Source organism: Humulus lupulus, chromosome 1, assembly GCF_963169125.1.
Source record: "Humulus lupulus chromosome 1, drHumLupu1.1, whole genome shotgun sequence".
NCBI lineage: Eukaryota > Viridiplantae > Streptophyta > Magnoliopsida > Rosales > Cannabaceae > Humulus > Humulus lupulus.
This window is the reverse complement of record NC_084793.1, coordinates 296027832-296053121: the sequence shown is the minus strand read 5'-3', so window position 1 is coordinate 296053121 and position 25290 is coordinate 296027832. Positions and strand designations below refer to the sequence as shown.

The following is a 25290-nucleotide window of genomic DNA, read 5'->3' as shown; positions in this document are numbered from 1 at the left end:
CACCCCATCCATGTGTTGACTGATCAACCACTTAGGCAATTTTTGTCTAAGCCAGAGGCCTCAGGTCGACTTCTTAAATGGGCGGTTGAACTCGGACAGTTCGAGATCACTTACCACCTGAGGACGACCATCAAGGCCCAGGCACTGGCAGATTTTATAGTGGAATGTACTGGCATGACCAACGACGAAGTGATAACCCCGGCCCACGAGCTGTGGAAACTTTACGTCGATGGCTCATCTAATGAAAATGGATTGGGGGCAGGTGTAATGCCCCAAATTTCCTAATAAGGTTTAGGACCTTGATTAGGAGGTCGGGAGGGCCATAATTGATTTTTTATGCTATTTAATGATAATATGCATGTTTAGGTGTATTAAATATGCATGTGAACCCATTTGTGATTAATTGGGTGATTTTCATATTTTGGCCATTTCGGGCATTTTTGGCATATCTGTGAAATGGGCGTGGTGCTTTATTATTATTTGGTTATGCCAGGGTTACCCAGCACAAGACGATCCTAGGAGGTAAGCTAGTGGGAAAGTCACAACGGGGTTTAAGCTTGGCTTGGAGTAAGTCAAGGGGTATTTAGAGCATTACCGGGTTATTGGGTAATGGGAATTAATATTTGGTGATAAATTGGGAGTTAGTAAGACCAGGGGGAAATTCTGGAAGTTTTGACTATAATGTCCCCGGGGGTGTTTTCGGGACCCCGAGCATTAGGTTTTATTGGAAGCTACTTAAGCTTGAAGTAACCTTTTAAGAAAGAAAAGAAACGTTATGTACGTTCTCTCTCCCTAAAGTTCCCTTTTCGTTCTCGATCGGATTTTCGAAGATAACTTGAGTTCTAGGACTCGGAATCAAGCGAGGATCGAGGCATATCAATCCTAAGGAGAATTAGAAGCTTATTAGCCGGAGGATTTAGTTGGAAACAACTCAATCGGAGGTTAACACTAGAGGCTTGGAATCGGGATCGTGCTTGTGGCTCATTTGTTGATAACCTGTGCTTGGACCAAAGGTAAGAAAAATGCACCCCATATGTGACATGCATGGCTATGATTGATGCATGTTGGATGTTTAAATGTAAACATGGATAGCATAATGAATGCTTGACAATCTTGCCCATTTGCATATGATTATTGTTGAGGCATGCTGGAGGATTAAGTGCGATGCATATGATGCACGAGAAACATGTGATTAGGGCATGCCATAAATGATGAATATGAGATTGGTCAGAGCTTGAGTCTCTGTGTTTGTGCACGATCATAATTATGCTAGAAACTGTTTAGTAAGCATGCTGAATGCCTTGTTCTTGGATAATTGGCATATGATACACATTGATAGCATTGCTTACTTGTGCATGGCACTGACTAATTAGTCAGGTTTGGCAAAGGTGCTAGTACCACTGTGAAGCCGTGACTCACTAGTCAGGTTCGGCAGTGGTGCTAGGCACTGGTCACACACTGACTAATTAGTCAGATCTGGCAAAGGTGTTAGTATCAACTGTGAAGCCGTGACTCACTAGTCAGGTTCGGCAGTGGTACTGGGCACTGGTCACACAGGGCTGACTCACTAGTCAGAATTGGCAAAGGTGGTAGTATCAACTGTGAAGCTGTGACTCACTAGTCAGGTTCGGCAGTGGTACTGGGTACTGGTCACATTGTGCTAACTCACTAGTCATGACAACCCTAGTGTGTAGTGCAAGCTATGTCGATTGGACCTAATCGACCCTCTGCATTGAATGACTCAAAGAGCATTAATGCAGGACCGACCTCAAGTTCGATGAATATAAACAAGCATTTATCTAGCCAAGGGCTAGCCATGTAGAGCCATTGCGGGAAATGGGCACTGGGCCCCTAGTGACTTGGTTGTCAGTCACTCAGTATGGTTTACTAGAACCTCAAGTGATATTCACTCATCTGATCAGAGCTATAAGCTCTGCATGATCATTTGGATCATCATATGCATGGCTTGGGCACTGAGGCCCCAGTGACTTGCTTGTTGGTCATTCAGCATGGTTTATCGGAACCTCTAGTGTTACGACACTCATCTGATTAGGATTGACTTGATAGTCCTCCAATCAGAAGGCCAGGACTTCTTATCCTGGACACCCCAGCATCTGTTGAAATTCATTTGCATGCTGAATAGAGCTATGAGTGCTAGGCATGCCAGATATGATTTGGTATCATGATATGACTGTTTATGAGCATATGAGTTTTCTTGCTGGGCTTCGGCTCACGGGTGCTTTGTGGTGCAGGTAAAGGCAAAAGGAAGCTGGACCATCCTTGAGTTGGAGAGCTTAGGTGATGACGTGTACATATGCAGCTGCTCGACCAATACTTGGGCGAGGTTTGAAAGTGGAACTAGGGCTGAACCCTGTTTTGCCGCTTAGAACGGCCTGTTGTAAACACTTTCTTGTAAAAACTCTGAAATTATATTTTTGGGATCCCAATGTATACAGTAAATGTTCTAGTGAAACGTTATATCTTAACCAAAGTTTTTAACCCCTAAACCACTAATCACACTTAGTTACACGTTTATGACCAAATGACTCGATTAGCGAGTTTAGCACTGTTTGCAATGTGCACTGTAGCGGTCCCTGGAGTTGGGGCGTTACAGCATGGGTCATTTTGATTACCCCAGCAGGGAGCAAATTTCATTCCGCCTTGAGATTCGACTTCAAGGCGTCGAATAACGAGGCCGAATGTGAGGCTTTACTGGCGGGACTTCGCATAGCCAAGGAGCTCAAAGCTAAAGCAATACATTGCTACAGCGACTCCCAGCTTGTGGTTAATCAAATCTTGGGAGAATACCAAGCTCGTGGCACGAGAATGGCAGCTTATTTAGAAAAGGCAAAATCCGCATTGGAACATTTCGAGTTCTACGCAATCGAACAGGTTCCTCGAGAGAAAAACTCAAATGCAGATGCCTTAGCTCGGCTCGCTACTTCCACCGAGAATGACGAACTAAACATTGTGCCCATAGAACACCTCTCAGCACCAAGCATTAACGAGCCGGAGGAGGAATATGTATGTATGATTGAGTCTAAGCCAACATGGATGACCCCAATAGTCGAATATCTCGAGACCGGAGTCCTTCCAAAAGATCGGAACCAGGCTCGAAAGCTAATGTATCAGCTTCCCCGTTACACCATTTTGGATGGAAAGCTGTATAGAAGGGGGTATTCCATGCCGTTACTTCGGTGCGCAACTCCACCCGAAGCCAAGAAAATCATTGAAGAAATTCATGAAGGGTTCTGTGGAGACCATACCGGGGGGCATAGCCTGTCCAAGAAAATCATACGCCAAGGATATTTCTGGCCTACCATTAAATCAGATTCATTCAACTATGTAAAGAAATGCGACAAATGCCAGGGATTCGCCACGATTCCTCGAGCTCCACCATCCGAGTTGACCATGTTGGCTTCCCCATGGCCATTCGCGGTATGGGGAATCGACCTCATAGGCTCTCTCCCAACTGGAAAGGGCGGTGTGAAATATGTTGTAGTCGCTGTGGATTACTTCACAAAGTGGACGGAGGCTGAACCATTGGCAACAATAACTTCCAAAAAGGTCCTTGACTTCGTGGTAAAAAACATCGTATGCCGATATGGGATGCCGAGGAAAATTGTATCCGACAACGGAACCCAGTTCGATAGCGATTTGTTTACCAACTTTTGTGAGAAGAATGGAATAATAAAGAGTTTTTCGTTCCCACGTTTTATTTTGGACCCTATAGAGATGACACGTCGTCGCTGTAGAGTACAAAATATCTGATCAGTGGATATATTGGATTCTACAGTGACGACATGTCATCGCTATAGGGTGTGCAAATAGGCAACAAACTATGGGTGGTTGAGTTCCCTGAGCATCCTACAGCGATGACATGTCGTCGCTATAGACAAACATATTTCCCTTCTTTTTTTCCTACGAATACCCTACAACGTGTCGTCGCTGTATAGTTGTTACACCCAGATTTCGAGCCATAATAATTGTGATCTCGAAAGCTGGATTCATAATGAATGGACTCGTAATGTCTGGAACGTGTCCGCAACCCAGGCACCGAGCCTGCGAAGCAAAGACGACTTTGAAGATGGTAGCTTCGAGATCCTCACAAGCTCGGGGGACAGATATTGAAGTACGCCTGTTCTTGGGATGGCCTCGGATCAGGGGCTCCGAGCCTGATGCATGTATGAGCTCGAAGTCACATGATCTCGGGAACATGCTATAGCTCGAAAGTCAATAAGAGACCTGGGTGAATATGGCATTGGCAATATAAGATAATAACTTTGAACATCTTAGTGAATCATCAATGAAAGACGCGGTCTACATTGATTGCTATAAATCCCCTATAATCAAGGGATATTAATTGTTCTGTTATACGCCCCCTGATCTTCAGGGGACGTTTCCTTGTATATAGGATTACAGGCTTTTAATGCCATTAAATTTATTTGCATATAAAGAATAACTTCCCAAAATATGTGGGATAGTATTTTGAAACCTCCTCTATAAATAGAGAGGTTATGCACCATTGTAAATGACCGAATTTTTGTGATCTTAAGAGAAAACTTTGGAGAATTCATTCTTGAAGAATTTTCAGAGATCATCTTGAGTTTAATAACAAAGACTCGTGGACTAGGTAGAGTTAACTGCTGAACCACGTAAAAAATCCCATTTGTGTTATCATATTTCTTTTGGCCATAACCAATTATTGTTTCCGTGCTCTTGTTTCACTGTTGACGAAAAGCGGCGTCAACAATAGTCATTTCCCGCCTTGTGTTCCCTCCAAAATTCCTGATACCCTACAGCGACGACTAGGGTATCGGGAATTTTGGAGGGCCAGATCGTGTGTAGCTTATTTTTAATAAATTAAGAGAAAATAATTTTTCGTGGAATTTTGCCTACATACAGCGATGACTTTAGAGTCGTTGCAATAGACGTCGTCGCTATAGAGTCTTTTTCTTGTAGTGTAACTTCCTATGTTTTGAGAATTAATAAGGGAAATTTCTTAGAGTTTGTACTTAATATGTCTATATAAACCTGTTTTGGTATAATAGAGTTGGTAATTACCTTAACTGCTCTCCACCAAAGAGAATCAAACCCATGTTACCAAGAATAAGAACAAGAACCATAAACTGGAAACTCAAGTGATGTAATACATTTTTGTTCCTTGTAAAAAGAAAAAAAAAAAGAGAATTCACTAATTATCTACTTCTTATTATAGTAGACAACATTTATGGAATATAGTGGTATGTCTCACCATAAAGATAGCCCATAAGATCTTTGTATCTGAAGAATCTTTGGCAATTGACAAAGTGTAATGATGTGAGAAGCCAATTAGCATAGGAAGTGCAAAACCCTACAACAAGCAAGCAAGCATGTGATACCCCATTTCCAACCAAAAGGCTCCAATATGAGATTTGAAAACTGAGTATATATCCACAATTTAAGCTAGTAAGTACAACATCAGCCCAACTTGTTCCCAAGAATTTGCAGATTTATTTCATGTTCATTCATATCGATAATTAAATTCGTAACAATCTCAAATAAGAAACTTATCAAATAAATAGATTTCTATAGCTTTCTTTTTTCATTCAAACATCCAATCAAACATCTTAACTACATTAATTATATAGCTAAAATGTATATTTTCTAAACACTTCCATTCTAACAAATGAATCACAAGTAATGGAACACCGCTATCAAATACACACGTATTCAACAAAATCAGTAATACTCAATCAAATTTATTGAACTATAAGTTATTTTGTAGAAGAAAAAAAAAATCATTGCATAAAAAAAGAGAAAAATACAAAAATATCCGTGGATGTCACTGTAAGGGAGATGGAGAGGCTGAAATGCTCGCCTTGCATGTATCTAGGCTAGAGAAGATGGTTGGGCGGTGGACGAATGCTCGGACTGAAAGCTGGATGGCGCTAGCTGGTCTCATGCAGGCAAGAAGAAGGCTTGGTAGCACGCAGGAAATAGGAGAGAAAATCTGACCTCTGGTGTCATTGTTCACCCCTGGTGTCGCGTAAGGGCTTGGGCTCGTGTAGGACAAAGCTTCAACGACCTCTGAAGCTCCTTGGGCGGCAGGGAAGGCAACGGTCGGGATCTGCAAAGATGAAGGCGGGAGAGAGAGAGAGAGAGAGAGAGAGAGAGAGAGAGAGAGAGAGAGAGAGAGAGAGAGTTGCGTGGGAGAAAGAGATCTGAGAGAGAGGAGAGAGAAAGATGAGGAAAAAAGAGAAAGAGAAAGAAAGATCAGGGGCTGAGTGGGAGAATAGAGTTTGTTTTATTTTATTTTTCTTTTTTTTTTAATTTAGTTATTAATAAAACTTAATTTATTATTTTATTTAGGAAAAATACCAGTTTGACCTCTATATTTTTTCTAAATTCTCAATTGGCCCATGTGTTTTGTTAAATGACAATTTGGACCATATGTTTTACAAAATGGATCAAAATAGAGCCCTAGTCCTGATTTTGGTCAAAATATTTTCAAATATAATCTTTCCTTCTCAATTCCTCGACCACCTTCTTCGCTACTGTGAATGCATCTCATCTCCAATGACTGAATAATCAATCTTATAATTGAAAATATTTTAACAAAAATTAGGTTTAAGGTACTATTTTAACCCATTTTGGAAAATACATGGTTCAAATTGTCATTTAATAAAACATAGGGTCAATCGCTTATTCAAGAAAAATATAGGGGTCAAACTAGTATTTTCTAATTTATTTATATATTATTATATTTTTAGGGCCCACTTTGAGTACCCTCAATACTCTTTTAGGATACTTAAAGTTTGTCATTAAAAGTCTCCACTGACTCAAATTTTCTCATAGTCTTTTAGGACCCACATCAATAATTAAGGCTCGCACTGCGTGTCCTAAAATGTATTTTTTTAAGGATTCCCACTGAGTGTCCTAAAAAATCTAAAAGATGTTTTGAGGGCTCGCATCTAGATGAGTGCCCTAAGAAAGTGTCATAAAAGCCAGTTTTACGTATAGTAGTGCCACTGCCATCTTCACCTATCAATAAGTCAATGTGGTACGATTTCTTTCTCTAAGGTCCAAACTCAATGTCCTTCACCTGCCAATAAGTTTGAGGGGGGAATGATAATCAGAGTAATTAGTCCTTAATTATGCTTTTAGTACTATGTTTTATAATATAGAGCTATGTATATAATTAGTGTATTGTGTGAGCTTTTCCTTTATTTCCACTTGTATGTATGATCCAGCAACTCTTCATATTATATTGGGTTTATATATAATCTATTATACTATTGTATACCCTGACTTAAGAATGAATATAGAAAGGGTATAATACCAAATATATAATACCTATCATTCTTCTAACTCTATTGTCTTTTAGGGTAGACAATTAATTGCCCTTGGTTCTCATATTCGCCTATAAGTTTATTAGCAATTTTTGTTTTAATGGAGTTTCTTTATCTTAAAACAATTGTGACACCTTCTCTAATGTGGTATAATAAAGGGGTTACTAGATTCAACTTACACATTATGCACTTATTTACATATTTTAAAAAAGGTAATGATATATGTGGTAAGACAAGCATATGATTATATAGTATATATTGAGCAGATACGTGTACTTCATTAAAAAAAGGTTATAACAATAAACAGTTTTCAACAATAAAATAAAATCTTTCTTAAAATGAAAAAAAAATTAGAGTACGGAACATTAAAATATAATCATGATTTTAATTATAATTATTTGCATCAAAATTATTACTTATATATATACATAATACACACTTAAAGAACGATATTGATTAATTTATGTTAATTTGACTTGATTTTCTTTCGTGCCAACCATTTTCAATCCACTCATGTTTTTCTTTAATCTATAAAAAATTTGTGTGATGCTCCACTCGAATTCTCGTGTCATAATCCAGTCATTTGTTATATAAGCCATATATCCAAATATTTCAATTCTCAAATAATATCGTACTTGAAAATCAGTACACAACGATTGAGCATCAACTTAAAGGTAGTTATTATTATTATTTTGACAAACAATAATATATATAATAGTAATACTATTATTATGATCTAAAGGGCAATTATAAGTTGATATTAATATTACAAATATATTTAAGAGCAACTAGCAGCTCGATATTTGAGCTTATTGGGACTAGTAGTATGGGAATACTTAATGCCAAGCAGCAACTAAAAAAAGTAGAATAATGACAGATTTTATTTGTTGGCTTAATATTCATAAACTAGGGATGAATATTAAGACGTGGTTGTGGATGTAGCTGTAGCTGTAATTGTAGTTGTTTCTGTAACTGTGACTGTAGTAGCTGATGCTGTAGAAGCTGTAGCTTTAGCTTTGGCATAATTACTTCTTCTCAGTTTCTTTTCATCTGAAAGCCTTTTCGCAAACCTACCAATAAGGCATCAAATAGAAATATTAAATATATATATATATATACATATTGATCAGTATATAGATATAGTTAATATTAATATATTTATATGTATTTTAAGTAGTATTTATATTAATGGTACCATTTGAGTGATTGTTCATTGGTTCCACCATTTTCAATAGGTTGATGAAGACCAGTAGCCAAACTCTTGCATGAGACCGGTTTCTGTAGCAAGGCCATGGCCTTATTCTCTAGATCTTTCATGTTCTTGGGTGTAGCTATGTCCACTGAATTTAGATCCCCTTTTAGAGTCTCATCCTGTATATTTCACGTGCCATATTAAATGTGTAAACAATCATATATAGCTAGCTAGTCATTATTGTTAGTGTAATTACAAATTTTTTCCTTATACTAGCTAAGCTATAATATTATTTTAGTGTAACATCAAACTACTTGACTTTATTAACTATATTATCTTTGTAAATCCCTTCTTGAAAGAAGTACTAGATTAGCTAGATCCACAAAACTAGTTAGCAGGGTGTAATTATTTAATATAATTTTGTGAGATATATTTATATACACAAAGAGAAAGAGAAAGACTTACCTCAATACGAAGGAAATGATCTTGAGAACCTGCAAAGGCTTGGAAAACGACAGCGGTATGGTAGTCAACCATGTCACCGCTAGCTTCCATGAAAAAGTCAACAATGGGAGCAGTTCCATTGAAATATATCCAAGACAAGGGACCCCACTCTGCAACCGACTTAGCATTGTACTTCTTCTCTGTCTTGTTATTCCCAGTCCCTATCGATAGCACCAGGAACCGGAAATCTCTCACATTTATCTTCTTGAAATCTGGATTGTTCTTCATTATTTCTTGGGTTATTTCGCTAATAGCAACCAAAGTCTGCCCACCCCACCCCATGCATAGTTAATTAGTACGTAAAATGATAATGTACAAATTAATGTTATATAATATATATATATATATAGATTATTACAAATTAATAATTATACGTACAGGATTATTTGCTGCGAGACCACCATCGATGAGATTGAATTCTCGAGGTATACCATTTTCGTCGTTGTTAGTGAAATAATGGGCTGGAAGGTAAGTTGGAGCAGCCGATGTTCCTATGCAAATGTCTGAAAGATTTGCATCCAACCCTTTGTCGCTCCTCGCCTAATTAGTAGTTAATTCACCGGAAAACAAATTATATTTCTATATATATATATATATAAATCAAAATGAAAAACTATATTGTATATTTATTAATTAATACACATGTGTATGTACTTTACTTATTAATTAAATATTGAGTCTTCATTGCATTTATATATGCGGTACTGTTAATGAGATTAATTAACATGTATGTAAGATCTGTATGAGTAAATATTGATGTAATACTAAGTATACAAACCTAATAAATATGTATAAATAATATATAATAATTAATAAATTATAGTTAATTATTAGTACGTACCGAGTAAGTAGAAAAAATAATAGGCTCGAGTTTCTTGATATCGAAAGCTGGAACAACCAAGTTTGTCAACGTATCATTCAACCTCTTTTCCCCTAATAAGTTCTTTAAGAGTTTGTGAAGGTACTCCCCATCATATTTGGGTGAGATCAGATCCTGCATTATATTCATAACCGAACGGAAATAACCTCTGCAAAGGCCAAATAAGAGAACAGAGAACAGTACTGTGTTAATTATTACATACATACTCCAAACTCAAATGACAACATAATATAATTAACGTACGTACGTTGATTGTGGGAATATTTTGGGGCAGTGCTCATGGTAAAATGGAATAATATCTTTTGCAGCATATAACGGCCGTCTATTCTCATTTGGTGCCGTTAACATAGTAGCAATAAGACCACCGGTACTTGCTCCAGTGATTACATCAAAGTAATCTGCTAGTCTTGCATCTTTACCATCCAACTCCTTTACATATAAAAATACATATATATATATATATCATTAGTTTAAAATATACTAGAACAAAATTAACTATATATAAATATATATACATATGTAAATACCTGAAGATGAGATTCAAGGTTGGCAAGGATAACGGCTGGAATCATTCCTCTAATGCCACCTCCGTCTATGCTAAGAATTGTTATGAGACTTCCATATCTTGGGCGCAAAATCTTTGGTGTAATTATTTCTTGAGCCATATATGTAATTATTGAAAGTATTATTGTTGATGTGAAATCGAGCTAAGCTAGCGCAGAAAATTGGGACAATGGGATTGGTTTGGAAATTAAGAGGAAATGAAAATCCTATTTATAGATGTTTAAGGCGTACGTTGTACTGAGATCACCTCGTATTTTGTTATTTATTTTTTAAGAGTACTATTATTAAGAATCATGACCTCTTCTCGGTATTATTTTGTCTTGTCTGCTGTAATGTGTCTACCTTATATAATACTCATATATTTTTTTTTATTTTGACACCTCATATTCCTATTCCTACGAGAGGTAACAATCTTTTAATAAAAAAAAAATTAAATGAGATATCATTATTATATTGGTTACACAAATTATAAGATACAATAATTTAGTAGAGGATATTGATACATATTATTAGGCAATTTAAGGTGTCAAACACCAACAATTTACTAGATATATTTCATATTTATTATTAAACAAAATTGTGTGGCTCCGGATATTAAATTACACTAGCAATATTATACTAACTTCATATGATGTTGGACCATTTCTTTTTTTTTTTTGAAGGTACAACTTGCTAGTATATAATACTATGAATATGTATTTGAAAATGGAATAATTAATGCGATTCCCATGACTCAATCTTATCCTATAATCTTATTTTTATATTTGGGCAATAATAATGTACTGTTGTTAAATAGTAATCATCTATTAATAACAACCATATTTTCAGCATGCAACTTATTAAAATATTTTTTCCTCTTCTACCTACCTACATATAAATATAATTTTCACATTTGAGCAAAATTAATAATGTATAGTGGCCGGTTAGATTTATTCTTTTAACAGCCATATTTGTGGCATGCATCTTATAATATATTATTTATTTCCTCCCGTTGTACATATATATATAAAATCAATAAATATGTAATATTTGATACTTGTTCCATCTTCAACAATATGCCATGTTCTCACTATAGATATATATTATTTTATTTTGCAGGAAAAATAAAATAAAAAAGATGTACTTGAAAATTAATAAGCGGGTATTATTTAAATATTTATATTTAAAAAATATTATAAATTATATATAAAATTCATATATCAAAGTATAAAACAATAAATAGAAGAGACTGCAAGAAGGAATGCATTTAGCATTTCTTAAAAAATAAAATAAAACATAATTTGCCTTAATATAATATATATGCTTTTGATGTTCCATAATTGATTTCAAAGCGATATATTTGAGAATATTTGATTCATTTTGACTCGTAAATTTGAGAGTAAGAAGAAAAAAAAATGTGATGTTTTAGGATTTGGGGGTTGTTCTATATTGAACAATTTATCGAGTTTCATGAACAGAGAGCCTCAATCTCTTATTCTACGACTACGTACTGGTTATTTTTGTCCCTTTTCTCAAAAAAATAAAATAAACGTGTGATATTTCTTCAACATACTGATCATGAATTAGGTTAGCGTTATTAACAAGACAATATGAAATTGATTACACCTCAAGGCTCCAAGATAGCGCATGTGCAAATAAATTAAAACCATCCTTAGATATTTCAAATGGAAAATATATGTTGGATTTATATGAGTGTTAATTTTTTATAATTATATTATGTAAGATTACACCTCAGCGCACAAAACAACGATTTAAAAACACAACTTAATAATATAAAATAAACTAAAATATCTAGTGTAAAATTACATTTAACAACAAACATAAATTAACACAAATTATAAGATGATGGAGACTTGGAGTAAATGAAAGAAAATATCACTTAGAAATAATATAAATTAGATTGCAATATTTTAAGTCTTCTTCTAACTTTTTCAATGATTACTTATTTTTTGTTTTTTTTTGAAAAATTTGACGAATAATGATGTGCACATGGTATATATATATATATATATACTAGATAGAAGCAACAATAAAATTATAAATATTATTAATAATTTTAATAAAAACTAACTTATTATTGGCTACATGTAGCCAATAATAAGTTAACTTTTATTAAAATTATTAATAATATCATGACATATATACAAAATACAATAATATTTAAAAATAAATTAATAATAGAAAAATTCATAGTGTAAACAGTAGTATATATACATGTATCAACTATTTTTAGTTTTTAATGTATCTGGCAATGTCCTTTGGTGAATTTGATGAAGAAAAAAAAACTTCAATCACTTGATAAAAAACAAACTATCACACAAATATATAAGATAAGAAAATAATATGTATGCATTTATTACTTTTAAATAAATATGATTTAATTATTTAAATTATTATAAAATATCTTTAAAATATCATATTTTAATTAATTATTATTTTTAAATAACTATCATTGTAAAATATCTCAAAAATATCATATTTTAATTTATTTAATTATTTAATTTTATTTAAGTTTAAGCCATATTTACAATCTACCGTTAAATATAAAAATATTTTGTTAATTATAAGAATATTCTGTTAAAGTGGATAGAAAAAAAATAAAAAACTGTTAAAACAAAAACATTTCGTTATCTACACATTTTTAATATAGAAGAGATATATTTATATATATATATATATTTATATTTATATTTATAGAGAGTGACTACAACTCATCCACTTTTTTAACAACATCGATACAGCCAGTTTGTGTTTTCTACACATCTCGATGATTTTTTTTTAAATTTTTTTATATGACAATATACATTGTAATCATTTAAGACACCCTGCAAATTTTAAGAAATTCTGAATAGTTTACAGTGCCGAAAACAAGGTTCAAACAATTGACTTGTACACGCGTTTACAAAAAATTAAGCACGCATGCGACAAGCTGTTTGAACCTTGTTTTCAGTATTATAATTTATTCGGAATTGCTTGAAAATTTGTAGGATGTTCTAGATAGCTACAATGTATACTGTCATATAAAAAAAAATTGAGATTATATCTATCCAGGTGTTGAAAATAGAAAAAGGAGGTACCGGTGTTGTAAAAAAAGCAAATATGTAGTCACTCCCTGTTATACCCAGATTTCGAGCTATAGTAAATATGACCTCGAAAGCTGAGTTCGCAATAAATGGTCTCGTGAGGGTTAGGGCATGCTCTAGGATTGTAAATCGAGCCTGCAAAGTACGATACACGACCTCGAGTATCGTGACCTCGGAATGATCTCGATCTCAAAAGGTAGCTCTGAGAGCACCCTCATCTTCAGGAACAACTTCGGAGCAGGGGTCTTGAGCTCGACGTACTATCTCGAAAGCCACGTTAGCTCGGAAGATGTCACTGGCTCGGGCAATGATGGGAAACTTGGGAGGCAAGAGCCTTAGAGATACGCGATCGCCGCTTTGAATGTCAACAAGTATTATAAACATGAGATGTAATCCTCATTTATTAATGTAAATCCCCAAGAATCGTGAGATATTATTTAATCAGTTATGCGTTTCCTGGTCTTCAGGGACGTTTCCTTTTTTATCTGATTATAGGCATTTAAAGCCATTTATTTTATTCACAAAAGAGTAACTACCCAAAATATGTGGGATAGTATTCTGCATCCTTCTCTATAAATAGAGAAGCCATGCACCATTGTAAAGGACCGAAATTCTAATCCTTGAGAGAAAACTCTAGAGAATTCATGCTAAAGAATTTTTCAGAGATAATCTTGAGATTAATAACAGAGACTCGTGGACTAGGCAGATTTAACTGCTGAACCACGTAAAAAATCGTGTGTTTGATTTGTTTGTTTCGTTTGGCCATTGTCATTCATTGTTTTTGTGCTCTTCTTTTATCTGTTTGACGAAAAACGGCGTCAACAGTTTGGTGCTTTCATTGAGAGCCTCAAGCATTCATCCCTGAGAGATTCATGGCTACAAACAATCAGAACACCCCTGACGAAAGCTACCCAAGGTGTCCTGGAAAACAACCAATGGAGAATCCGGAGTCTGAGGAGAGAAGTGGGTCCTCCGATTCCCGGGGACCACCGCCTCCACCGAGGGATGAGGATATGTACTACAATCCTGAACGTTACGTTCCTATTGTAGAACTGGAAAACCGGCAATTGAAACAGCTGTTGGCAGAAGCCAACAAATGGAATGAGGAGTTGACTAGGAGAGCCGCGGAGGCGCAGGTGGCTTAGCCCCCGCCTTCGCGCGAAAACCAAGTCCCTCCTCCAAGGGACGTGCATGTTCCTCCGCAGAGGCCCCGTGGACGATCACGAAAAGATGCTGCCACGAGGAGGCCGACTCAACCTCCGGCACCAGCAAAGCCATCTGCTCCTCCTAGGCCCCAGAGGAGTACCCGAGCTCGGGTCCCGCCTAATCCACCTGTGGAAGCGCCTGCAGGAACTGAGAATAACCGAGCTCCTACCGAGGCTCGGACTCAGGTTCCTGGTAGCGCACCGAATGCGACTGACCCATCTCGGGCAAATTCTGGACCCTCTAAGCCGAGGCAAGGGAGGCAGCCACCGTCGCCTATACGGTTCCCTCCATCTCCCATAAGATATCCTTCACCTCCCTGCAGAAACGCTCAACCTGTTTAGAATCAGGATCAAGGGCGTACGGGGGATAGACAAGGACACAGGGAGACTTTCCAGGAGCGGAGAGGCGCACAATCTGAGAGAAGTCAGACGTCCCGGTCTCGCACTGCGGAGACAAGGCGACATGGGAAGAACCCATCTCGAAACGACCGATCAATGAGTTTCACCAGTGACGAGTCCGGAGAGACCAGGTCCGTCAGTAAACGCAACCGAGGTCGTAAAAATACTGGAAGCTGCAAGACCCATCCTGACCTGCGGAATCATCTGAATCAGAGCAGGGGGAAGGGAGATCAGACAAATCCGGACCTAAGGAATCACCTAAATGGGCGTAGAGATCCCTCACGGAGACGCGAGCCTGGGATCATGATCAATGAATGTCAATTCCAGACACCACCTAAGGACCCAGTCCAAGAAAGGATTGATCAGCTCGAAAAAGCCTTTAGGCTTTTAAAGAATGAACGAGGGAACGGTCGATATGAGGACTCTGACGAGGATCTCGAGCCGTTTGCTCCAAATATTTCTAACACTCAATTTCCTCAAGGGTTCTGGATTCCTCACGTCCCAGCGTTTGAAGGAAAAATCGACCCATGCAGTCACCTGAGTACATTCAACACTATTATGAGAGCTAGTAACGTGGGTTACGAGCTCAGGTGTATGTTGTTTCCAACATCATTGGCCGGACCTGCTAAGAGTTGGTTCGAAAAGTACAAGAGGCACTCGATAACTTCATGGGATCAGTTGTCTAGAGACTTCAAGAAGCAGTTCCGAGCCATGATGGGAGTCAGACCAGAGGCATCCACTTTAACTAACGTCCGACAACAGCCGGGCGAAACACTGAAAAGTTACCTGACAAGATTTAATCTAGAGGTCGCACGGGCTCAAGATGTGGATGACACAAAATAATAACTCCAGATCTCGGGAAGAAGACAGGCCCCCGCCGATTGATGGAGAGGATGTAATAACCATCTCGGGAGGGCCTCATCTCGTGGGAGGGGGCAGAAATGCTCAAAAGCGATACGTTAACGAGTTGAAGACAGGGGACGGGTCTCCTTATGAACCCGAACCTAGGGCACCAAAAAGCCAAAGGGTTGAAACGCAAACGATAACATTCACTGAGGAGGACGCATCTCATGTTCAGTTCCCTCATCATGACCCATTGGTTATTACCCTTCAGCTTGCCAACAAGAGAGTCCGCCGAGTTCTCATAGATAATGGGAGCTCGGTCAACATTCTTTATAAGGCGACCCTCGAGAAAATGGGACTCTCCCTTCGTGACCTGAAAGCATGTGCAACTACTTTGTACGGCTTTTCAGGAGAAGGGAATGCTTGTATGGGATCCATTGAACTCCCCGTGACCTTGGGAGACTATCCAGTCTCGGTGACCAAGATGATGGAGTTCGTGGTGGTAGAGTTACCATCTGCCTACAATGTACTGCTCGGGAGACCCGCCTTGGTCGGGCTGGGGGCAGTGTCATCTGTGAGGCACCTGGCCCTTAAGTTCCCAACCCCAAGCGGGGTCGGGACTTTAAAAGGAGATCAATTGGCAGGAAGGGAGTGCTATAGCATTTCTTTGAGGGGAAAGAAACAAACGAGCGCTCAGGCACTCGTTATCGTACAAAATAAAGATGGGACGGTTTTAGAAATTGATGAGGAGATAGATCCGAGGATCGAGGAAAAAGTTGACCTCCAACCTTTGGAGGAACTCGAAGAAGTTCAGCTCGAGGCAGCTGATCCCTAAAAGAAGGTGAAGGTCGGAAAACACCTCCAAGACGAGGCAAAATAGCAATTAATTTGCTTTCTGAAGAAAAACCAGGATGTCTTCGCATGGTCACACTCAGACATGGTGGGGATAAGCCCGAATGTAGCGAGCCACGCATTGAATATAGACAAAAGCTTTCCCCCGAAGCAACAAAAGCGAAGACAGCTGGACGAAGACAGAAAGAAAGCACTAAAGGAGGAAGTTGACAGGCTGAAAGCAAACAATTTCATTAGGGACGCTTTTTACCCTGACTGGGTAGCCAATCCAGTGTTGGTCCCGAAGCCCAATGGGACGTGGAGAACCTGCATTGACTACTCAGACCTCAACAAGGCCTGCCCAAAAGACTGTTTTCCGCTGCCAAGAATTGACCAGCTCGTGGATGCCACGGCGGGGCATGGCCTGATGTCGTTCATGGATGCCTATTCTGGATATAACTAGATTCCCATGCATGCCCCCGACCAAGAACATACGAGCTTCATTACAGATAAAGGGCTATACTGTTATAATGTTATGCCATTCGGACTCAAGAATGCTGGAGCCACGTACCAGCGGCTCGTAAACATGATGTTTTCAGAGCAAATAGGGAACAACATGGAAGTTTATGTTGATGACATGCTTGTAAAGTCTCAACTTAACAAGAACCATGTTGATGATCTTGAAGAGTGCTTTGGCGTACTCAGGAAATACAACATGAAGCTAAATCCTCAGAAGTGCACTTTTGCGGTATCTTCGGGAAAATTTCTGGGCTTTATTGTCAACTCTCGAGGGATCGAGGCTAATCCCGACAAAATAAAGGCCCTGATTGATATGCCTTCACCTCAGAAGCATAAAGATGTCCAAAGCTTGACAGGCAGGATGGCCGCCCTGAGCAGATTCATCTCGAAGTCAACGGATCGAGGCCTTCCATTCTTCAACTTATTGAAAGGAAGTAAGAAGTTTGAATGGACAGAGGAGTGCGAGCTGGCCTTTCGGGAGCTCAAAAAGCACTTAGCTGAACCGCCCATCCTATCGAAGCCTGAGACGGGAGAAGTATTGTTCTTATACCTCTCGACTACCGAACACGCGATAAGTGCGGTGCTTGTTCGAGAAGAAGAAAAATTGCAGAAACCCGTCTATTACATCAACAAAAGATTACTGGGGGCAGAGTCAAGATATCCATTGATGGAAAAGCTTGCCCTTAGCCTAATCCACTCATCTCGCAAGCTCCGCCCCTACTTTCAAGCACATCCCATCCATGTACTGACAAATCAACCACTTAGGCAAGTCCTGTCTAAACCAGAGGCGTCAGGTCGGCTCCTTAAATGGGCTGTTGAGCTCGGACAGTTCGACATCACTTACCATCCAAGAACGACCATTAAGGCACAAGCCTTGGCAGACTTCATAGTGGAGTGCACTGGTATAGCCGACGACGAGGTAATAACCACGGCCCACGAGCTGTAGAAACTTTACGTCGACGGCTCGTCAAATGAAAATGGAGCGGGGGCAGGAGTTATTCTGATCACTCCTGCAGGGAGAAAATTTCACTCTGCTTTAAGATTTGGTTTTAAAGCATCTAATAATGAAGCTGAATGCGAGGCTCTACTTGCGGGACTACGAATAGCAAAAGAGCTCAAGGCCAAAGCTATACATTGCTACAGCGACTCCCAACTCGTGGTTAATCAAATCTTGGGGGAATACCAAGCTCGTGGCACAAGAATGGCAGCTTATCTGGCGAAGGCAAAATCCGCATTAGAGTATTTCGAGTTTTATGCAATCGAACAGGTTCCCCGAGAACAAAACTCAAATGCAGATGCCTTAGCTCGGCTCGCCACTTCCGCCGAAAATGAAGAGCTGAATGTTATACCCGTAGAACACCTATCAGCACCAAGCATTACTGAGCCAGACGAGGAAGATGTGTGTATGATTGAAACAGAACCAACCTGAATGAGTCCAATAGTTGATTATCTCGAAAATGGAATTCTTCCAAGAGATCGAAATCAAGCTCGAAGGTTGATGTATCAACTTCCTCGTTACACCATTCTGGATGGAAAGTTGTACAGGAGAGGGTAATCCATGCCGCTGCTTAGATGTGTAACTCCTCCCGAAGCTAAAAAGATCATTGAAGAAATTCATGAAGGGTTCTGCGGAGATCATACCGGGGGGCATAGCCTGTCCAAGAAGATTATACGCCAAGGATATTTCTGGCCAACCATTAAAACGGACTCTTTCGAGTACGTGAAAAAGTGCGACAAATGCCAGAGATTCGCAACGATACCCCGAGCTCCACCTTCCGAACTGACCATGTTGACATCCCCATGGCCTTTCGCGGTATGGGGCATCGACCTCATAGGCTCACTCCCAACTGGCAAAGGCGGAGTAAAATATGCTGTGGTCACCGTTGATTACTTCACAAAATGGACAGAGGCTGAACCATTGGCGACCATAACTTCGAAAAAGATCCTTGATTTCGTGGTAAAGAACATCGTATGCCGATATGGAGTACCAAGAAAGATTGTATCTGATAACGGAACCCAGTTCGATTGCGACTTATTCACCAACTTTTGTGACAAGAACGGTATAATAAAGAGTTTTTCATCAGTGGCTCACCCTCAAGCGAATGGTCAGGTCGAAGCCGTTAACAAAACCCTCAAGAGTTCTCTAAAGAAGAAGTTGGAGGAGGCAAAGGGACGATGGCCCGAAGAATTGCCTCAAGTCCTTTGGGGATATAGGACTACAGCTCGGACATCAACAGGACATACCCCGTTCTCTCTAGCGTACGGCTGCGAGGCAATGTTTCCCATCGAGGTCGAAATCCCGACGATCCGAACTCAAATTTACGATCAGGATTCAAATCATATTCAGCTCGAAGAAACCCTAGACTTGATCGAAGAAAAAAGGGAAGAGGCTCAGCTGAGAAATGCTGCTTACCAGCAACGAACCACAAGATATTTCAATAAAAGGGTTCGAGATCGAAAGTTCGGAGTGGGAGACCTGATTTTGAGATGCGTATTCTTAGCAACCCGAGATCCAGCAGCTGGAGTGCTCGGGCCAAACTGGGAAGGACCATACCAAATAGAATCAGTCATCCGACCTGGCGTATACAAACTTGCGAGATAAGATGGGAGCCTGATACCACGAGTATGGAATGGCGAACACCTTAGACCATATTATCAATAGTGTAGGAAGTGTTGCCTGTAACCATGAATTTCTATCTGTACTAGTTTGTTTGTTTGTTTGTTTCTGAATTTCATCAAATAAAAGGTCTGCTTTGTTTCACATGTAATGTATTTTTATTTTTGCAATCTCCCTTAATTTAATAACCTATGGTCACACTCATATGATATTAAGGGGGCATCATTGGTATACATACCACCAGCTTAAAAAATAAAAAATATATATAAAGTATTTGGATGTAACCAAGTACGCGATTTAGATAGTTCGGACATAACCGAATTATCAAAAACATAAAGTATTTGGATGTACCCAAATATGCGATCTTAGATAGTTCGGACATAACCGAATTATCAAAAACATAAAGTATTTGGATGTAACGAAATACGCGATCTTAGATAGTTCAGACATAACCGAATTATCAAAAACAAAGTATTTGGATATGACCAAATACGCGAGATTAGATAGATCGGATATAACCGATCCAGATGTGCAAACACAACAGGTTTGGAACAAACCATCCAAATTATCGATCGATGATAAATGGGAGCCTAAACCTATTGCGAAATATGTCGAGATCCAGGCTGGAATATCTTAAAGAAAAATAGTTTCGAACTCATAACCTCAGAGGCAAAATACTGAGGATGATGAAAAGTGACTAAAAAGATAACCAAATCATTCATATTACATACCATATAAGTACTTTCGAGTTCGTGGTTAAAGTAATATCCGACCTTGATAAGTAACGAGGTCGGAAGCGGATAATTCGAATAAACTATGCATGAATGCATCGAATTTCGAGCCCAAGTCCAAACTATGTTTGTATGAATAAATAAACATAACCGGTTCATCCATTTAAAAATATGCAGAATATTTCGAGCAATGTAAAGCATATAAAAGAATGGTAAAAGAAATTGTATCAGCCCCGTGGGCATATATTAAAATAGTTACAGAAATAAGGGGACGCAGTCTCGATAACTGATCTCCCCGAGGTCAGATTCAAGAGAGAGGAGTCTCCTTGGCCTTCTCAGCATCAGTGGCACCAGACCCCTCAGGACGAATAACATGGCTATCCTCCTGAGCTTCCTCTGAAACGGTGCCCGGAGCAGCCTTTTCCTTCTCGAGCTGCTCAGCCTTCTCCTTCTCAAGCCGTTCAGCCTCTTCCTTCTCGAGCCGGGCATTCCATCGTTCAAGAAGCGGCGCCTCGTGGGGACCCAAGAAGCTGGTGTCCAGCTCTTCGTTATAAGCCCACATCCGGTACATGGCTGAGTCGACCGCCTTTTCCTTCTTTTCTTTGTACTCGGCAGTAAGGTGAGCTTTGACATCCTCTATGAAGTCGAGGGTGGCGGCCTTGTCCTCTTTGAGCTTCTTGTTGGTCTCCCGAAGCTGGATGTTATCTTTCTTTTGCTCCTCAAGTTCAGTTTCCAGCTTTCCGAGCTCCTTGGCAATATTCTCACGCTCCTTAACCACTGCCTCGAGCTTAGTATTCGCCGCCTTCAGATCGTCATTCGCTCTAAGGTGGAGATCCCTCTCCTCTTGAGCATGAGTCTTGCTCGAATGGATCTCGTTGTTCAGCTCGTAATTGAGCTGGGCAGTGAAGGCAAGAGCCTGAAAAAAGGAAGAAACCACCATTAGCCTCAGGACAGTATGAATGTAAGCAAAAGGAATATAGAAGGATACTTACCGCGGCAGTGTGCTCGATACTCTTCTCGTACAGGACAGTGCGGTCTCGGGTGCTAGTTAGGCACTGCCACTGAGGAGCCTCGAAACTGCCGTAGCTCTGGCCGATCCGGGACATGACATCCGAAATCAGCGTAGATCCATGAGGTCCGGCAGCGTTATCCACCACATATGAGTCCATATGGGTGGAGATGGTTAGCTTCTGAGCTCGAGAAGCAGAAGGTCTCTTGGCGAGCTGAGCATAAGACGTTTGACCCGCCACAGGAGGTCGGAATTCGACCACGACAAAGATACCAGCCTGCGAGGCCGGTGCCACCGCAGAGACGACAACCTGCGAGGTCGTGGGGGCGCTGATCTGGCCAGTCGACGTAGCAGCAGAGCTCGAAGCCGGCGGGGGAGGAGGAGGCGTTTTCTTAGATCTCTTGGAGCCTTTCCCCGGCTAGCTGGTCTTCACCGACCTTGCCCTGGGGCATTTGCTCCTCTTGCCGCCTGCATTGTCGATAAGGGCGTCGAGGTCGGAGTCCATCTCGCCTGCACAAGTCACAACACTGAGTCAGTAAAAGAGAAATTTACAGCAAGTAATTTCGGTATCAGACACATAGAGTGATATGGAGGAAACCTAACTGGAACTCTCCCCCGAGTTCAAGCTTGGGGACCATGAAATTCCCCCGTCTTCAGAGGAGGCGGGGGGAGTGCCTTCCCTATAAGTAGGGGATAGCCTCGAGAGGTCCCTATAGTCATTGGTCCCGTACTGCACCGCTATCCCATTCCACACCTCGTCCGTGGTGTACATGGTATCATATTTCCCGAGCCCACTATCGAACCTATGGACACAGTCGTCTACCCAACTCCATATGTAGAAGTGGTATCTATCCTGTGGGCACGAGACTAACCTATTGGGCCTGTGTTCTAGTAGTGTGGGGGACCACATCCTCGAGGTAGGGAGGACTTTACCTTCATCTGAGTCCAAGCTCGAGGCTTCATCATTGGCCTCATTCCCGGACCGCGGACTCCTCAGACGAACTGGGAGTGTTGGCCTCCTCTCTCTCCTCAGAGGAAGGGCGCCTGTAGGCAGGGGCACCTCCTCCCAACGTTCGTATTTTTTATTAGACCAGTCAGAGGTTGACTGACCTTCTCCCAACAACCCACAGGCTCGGAGTTTGCCCTCTTGAAGAAGATACGAAAGAGACCTCCTGCCATAAGGAAGTCGGAGCAAGGCCTCTCTGTGCTCCCCCATTGCCTTGGTGGGGGAGGGACGCTTAAAATTAGCTGAAAAGCGAAACACATTTTAGCTAAGTACGGTCTTAAGGGCTAAAATTCCGAGCTCAAAAAAAAAAAAAAAAAAAAAAGTAACAAGAGTACTTACGAATCCGCCTGAACGATCGATGTCGAGACAGGGACAAACCGTCTGTCCAGAAAAAAGCCTTTTTGGAGTCAGGAGGGTGGTTTGGAAGATCTTCAAAAATCTTCGTCTCTTTGGGGTAGCTCGAAAGATAATAAAAACCATCTCCTCCCCGAGCTCGGGAGGGGTTACTTTTCAAACAAAAGAGATATAAGATCTCTTGAGGTGAAGGTCCTTCCCACCCCAGCTCGTGGAACAAGGACCTCAGGGCAGACAGCACCCTGTATGAATTGGTGTTGAGTTAGAATGGAGCCAACCCAACGAAATCAGTGAAGTCTCTGAAAAAGGACTTCAAGGGCAGCAGAGCTCCTGCCCTTATATGTTCCTGGCTCCAGGCCGAATATTTCACACTGACGTCGCGGTCCCCAGGGGCGAAACAGCTCCGTTCATGGCTAGCCGGAGCTCGACACTTCAGGGTGTCCAACGAACTAAGGCCATGGAGGGCCAAAATGTCAGTTATTTGGTCGGTGGTGGTAACCGAGCTCTGGTAGAGCTCGGCTTCGAACATCTCTCTCCGAGGCTGCGAGGACGAAGGTTCCGTCATTAAAGAAAATTGGAGTTCCCCTGGATGATATGCAACCGTGATTTTTAACGCAGGGTCAAGGGGAATTGGCCTAGGTCCTGGGTTGGGCTCCGGATAGATGGCCTCCCGAAGAACTCTTCTCTTCTTTTCAATGACCTCGTCTATCTGACAGCGATAGTGGGCTCGAGTGTCCTCTTGCTCGCGCGCAAGCTCGTATTCTTGTATCCGACGCTAATTCCGGACGAACAGTGATTCTGGGCTCGGAGATTTAGGCTCGTAAGGGATGGCTCGCAATGACCCCCACCGTCTTTCCAGATTCTATGACATCTAACAAGAAAGAAAAAATGGTGAGGGCCATGCATGCAAGAATCACGAGCTCGATGGTATGAGCTCGGGGATTTAGGAACAAGAAATTAAATATTGAGACCCTTACTAAAGAGTCATAGCGTGTGTTCCACGGGAGAGAAAATGAGCGTGGAAGATTTTTTGAAAATCCCGAAATTCAAGGGAAAGAAAGGTGGCGGTTAGCCAGGAAGGGCATTCTCGATTTTCGTGCATTTGTCAAGGACAAGGGTTTTTACCCGAAAACTTATTAGACAAGAAACATGGCCTAAAATTTTCAAAACCCAGAAAATTAAAACTTTGCTCAAACGTTAAAACTGGATATAAACCAGTGATGCGAAATCCAGCATGGGAAGTCTAGGAAACTTGAAAGCTTATCGAAATGAAACCCCCTATCTTATTATGCTAAGAACGTAAACTAGCATACACAGCAAAAACAGTATAAAAAAAAACAACAGAAATGGCATACTTACACAGTGATGGTGATTGCAGAGAAATCGTCGACTGAAGAAGAGGTTGCAAGAAAGAACTCACTGACTCGAACAGACTAGGATTTCTTTGTTTCTTGGGTCGAGAAAACATGCGCAGGACAGAAGCTTCTTAGGAGAGTCTGGTTTTCTGGTTGTTTTTCTTTTCTTGCTTACGATGAACAAACGTGAAGAAGAAGATGAAGAGGGGGGGTCTTGTATATATAGGTGGAAAATGGAATTAATCAGGAGCGTCGAATGAAATCCTCACTAGATCGAACGGATGGGGATCAATGACAAGAAGGCGCCGAAAAGTTGTCAGACAGACGATCGTGGGCATGTTTCCAAGGTACTCAAGTGCCTAAAGTGAGCAATACCCGGCTGACGTGTGTCCATTTTCAAGAGTGTGACGGTACGGTCCCCCAGAGGAAGTAGTTCAAAAGTTTCCTTCTCTTAGGATTCGAACAAATACTTTTGAGGGGGCAAGATGTTATACCCAGATTTCGAGCTATAGTAAATATGACCTCGAAAGCTAAGTTCGCAATAAATGGTCTCGTGAGGGTTAGGGCATGCTCTAGGATTGTAAATCAAGCCTGCAAAGTACGATACACGACCTCGAGTATCGTGACCTCGGAATGATCTCGATCTCGAAAGGTAGCTCTGAGAGCACCCTCATCTTCAGGAACAACTTTGGAGCAGGGGTCTTGAGCTCGACGTACTATCTCGAAAGCCACGTTAGCTCGGAAGATGTCACTGGCTCGGGCAATGATGGGAAACTTGGGAGGCAAGAGCCTTAGAGATACGCGATCGCCGCTTTGAATGTCAACAAGTATTATAAACATGAGATGTAATCCTCATTTATTAATGTA

The 25290-nt window shown here is 40.3% G+C and overlaps 1 protein-coding gene across 1 annotated transcript; it reads right to left on the bottom strand.

Annotated features, from left to right (window-relative positions):
- Positions 1-8118: 8118 nt before the first annotated feature.
- LOC133779304 (patatin-like protein 1) lies at positions 8119-10609 on the bottom strand. Its single transcript, XM_062219283.1, has 7 exons — positions 10435-10609; positions 10155-10336; positions 9869-10055; positions 9406-9567; positions 8989-9291; positions 8527-8702; positions 8119-8401 (listed from the first exon to the last, which is right to left on the bottom strand). Exons 1-7 carry the CDS (start codon positions 10570-10572, stop codon positions 8251-8253), a joined length of 1299 nt encoding a protein of 432 aa, XP_062075267.1. The 5' UTR covers positions 10573-10609; the 3' UTR covers positions 8119-8250.
- Between the last annotated feature and the right edge of the window lie 14681 nt (positions 10610-25290).

What these genes read in the sequence shown, in the direction of transcription:
- LOC133779304 (XM_062219283.1), bottom strand. Translation starts at nt 10,572, where the DNA reads ATGGCTCAAGAAATAATTACACCAAAGATTTTGCGCCCAAGATATGGA. An exon ending in AAAATATTCCCACAATCAAC is followed by an intron (nt 10,056 to 10,154) that starts GTACGTACGTTA and finishes TGGCCTTTGCAG; the next exon opens with AGGTTATTTCCGTTCGGTTA. An exon ending in ATCATTTCCTTCGTATTGAG is followed by an intron (nt 8,703 to 8,988) that starts GTAAGTCTTTCT and finishes TGAAATATACAG; the next exon opens with GATGAGACTCTAAAAGGGGA.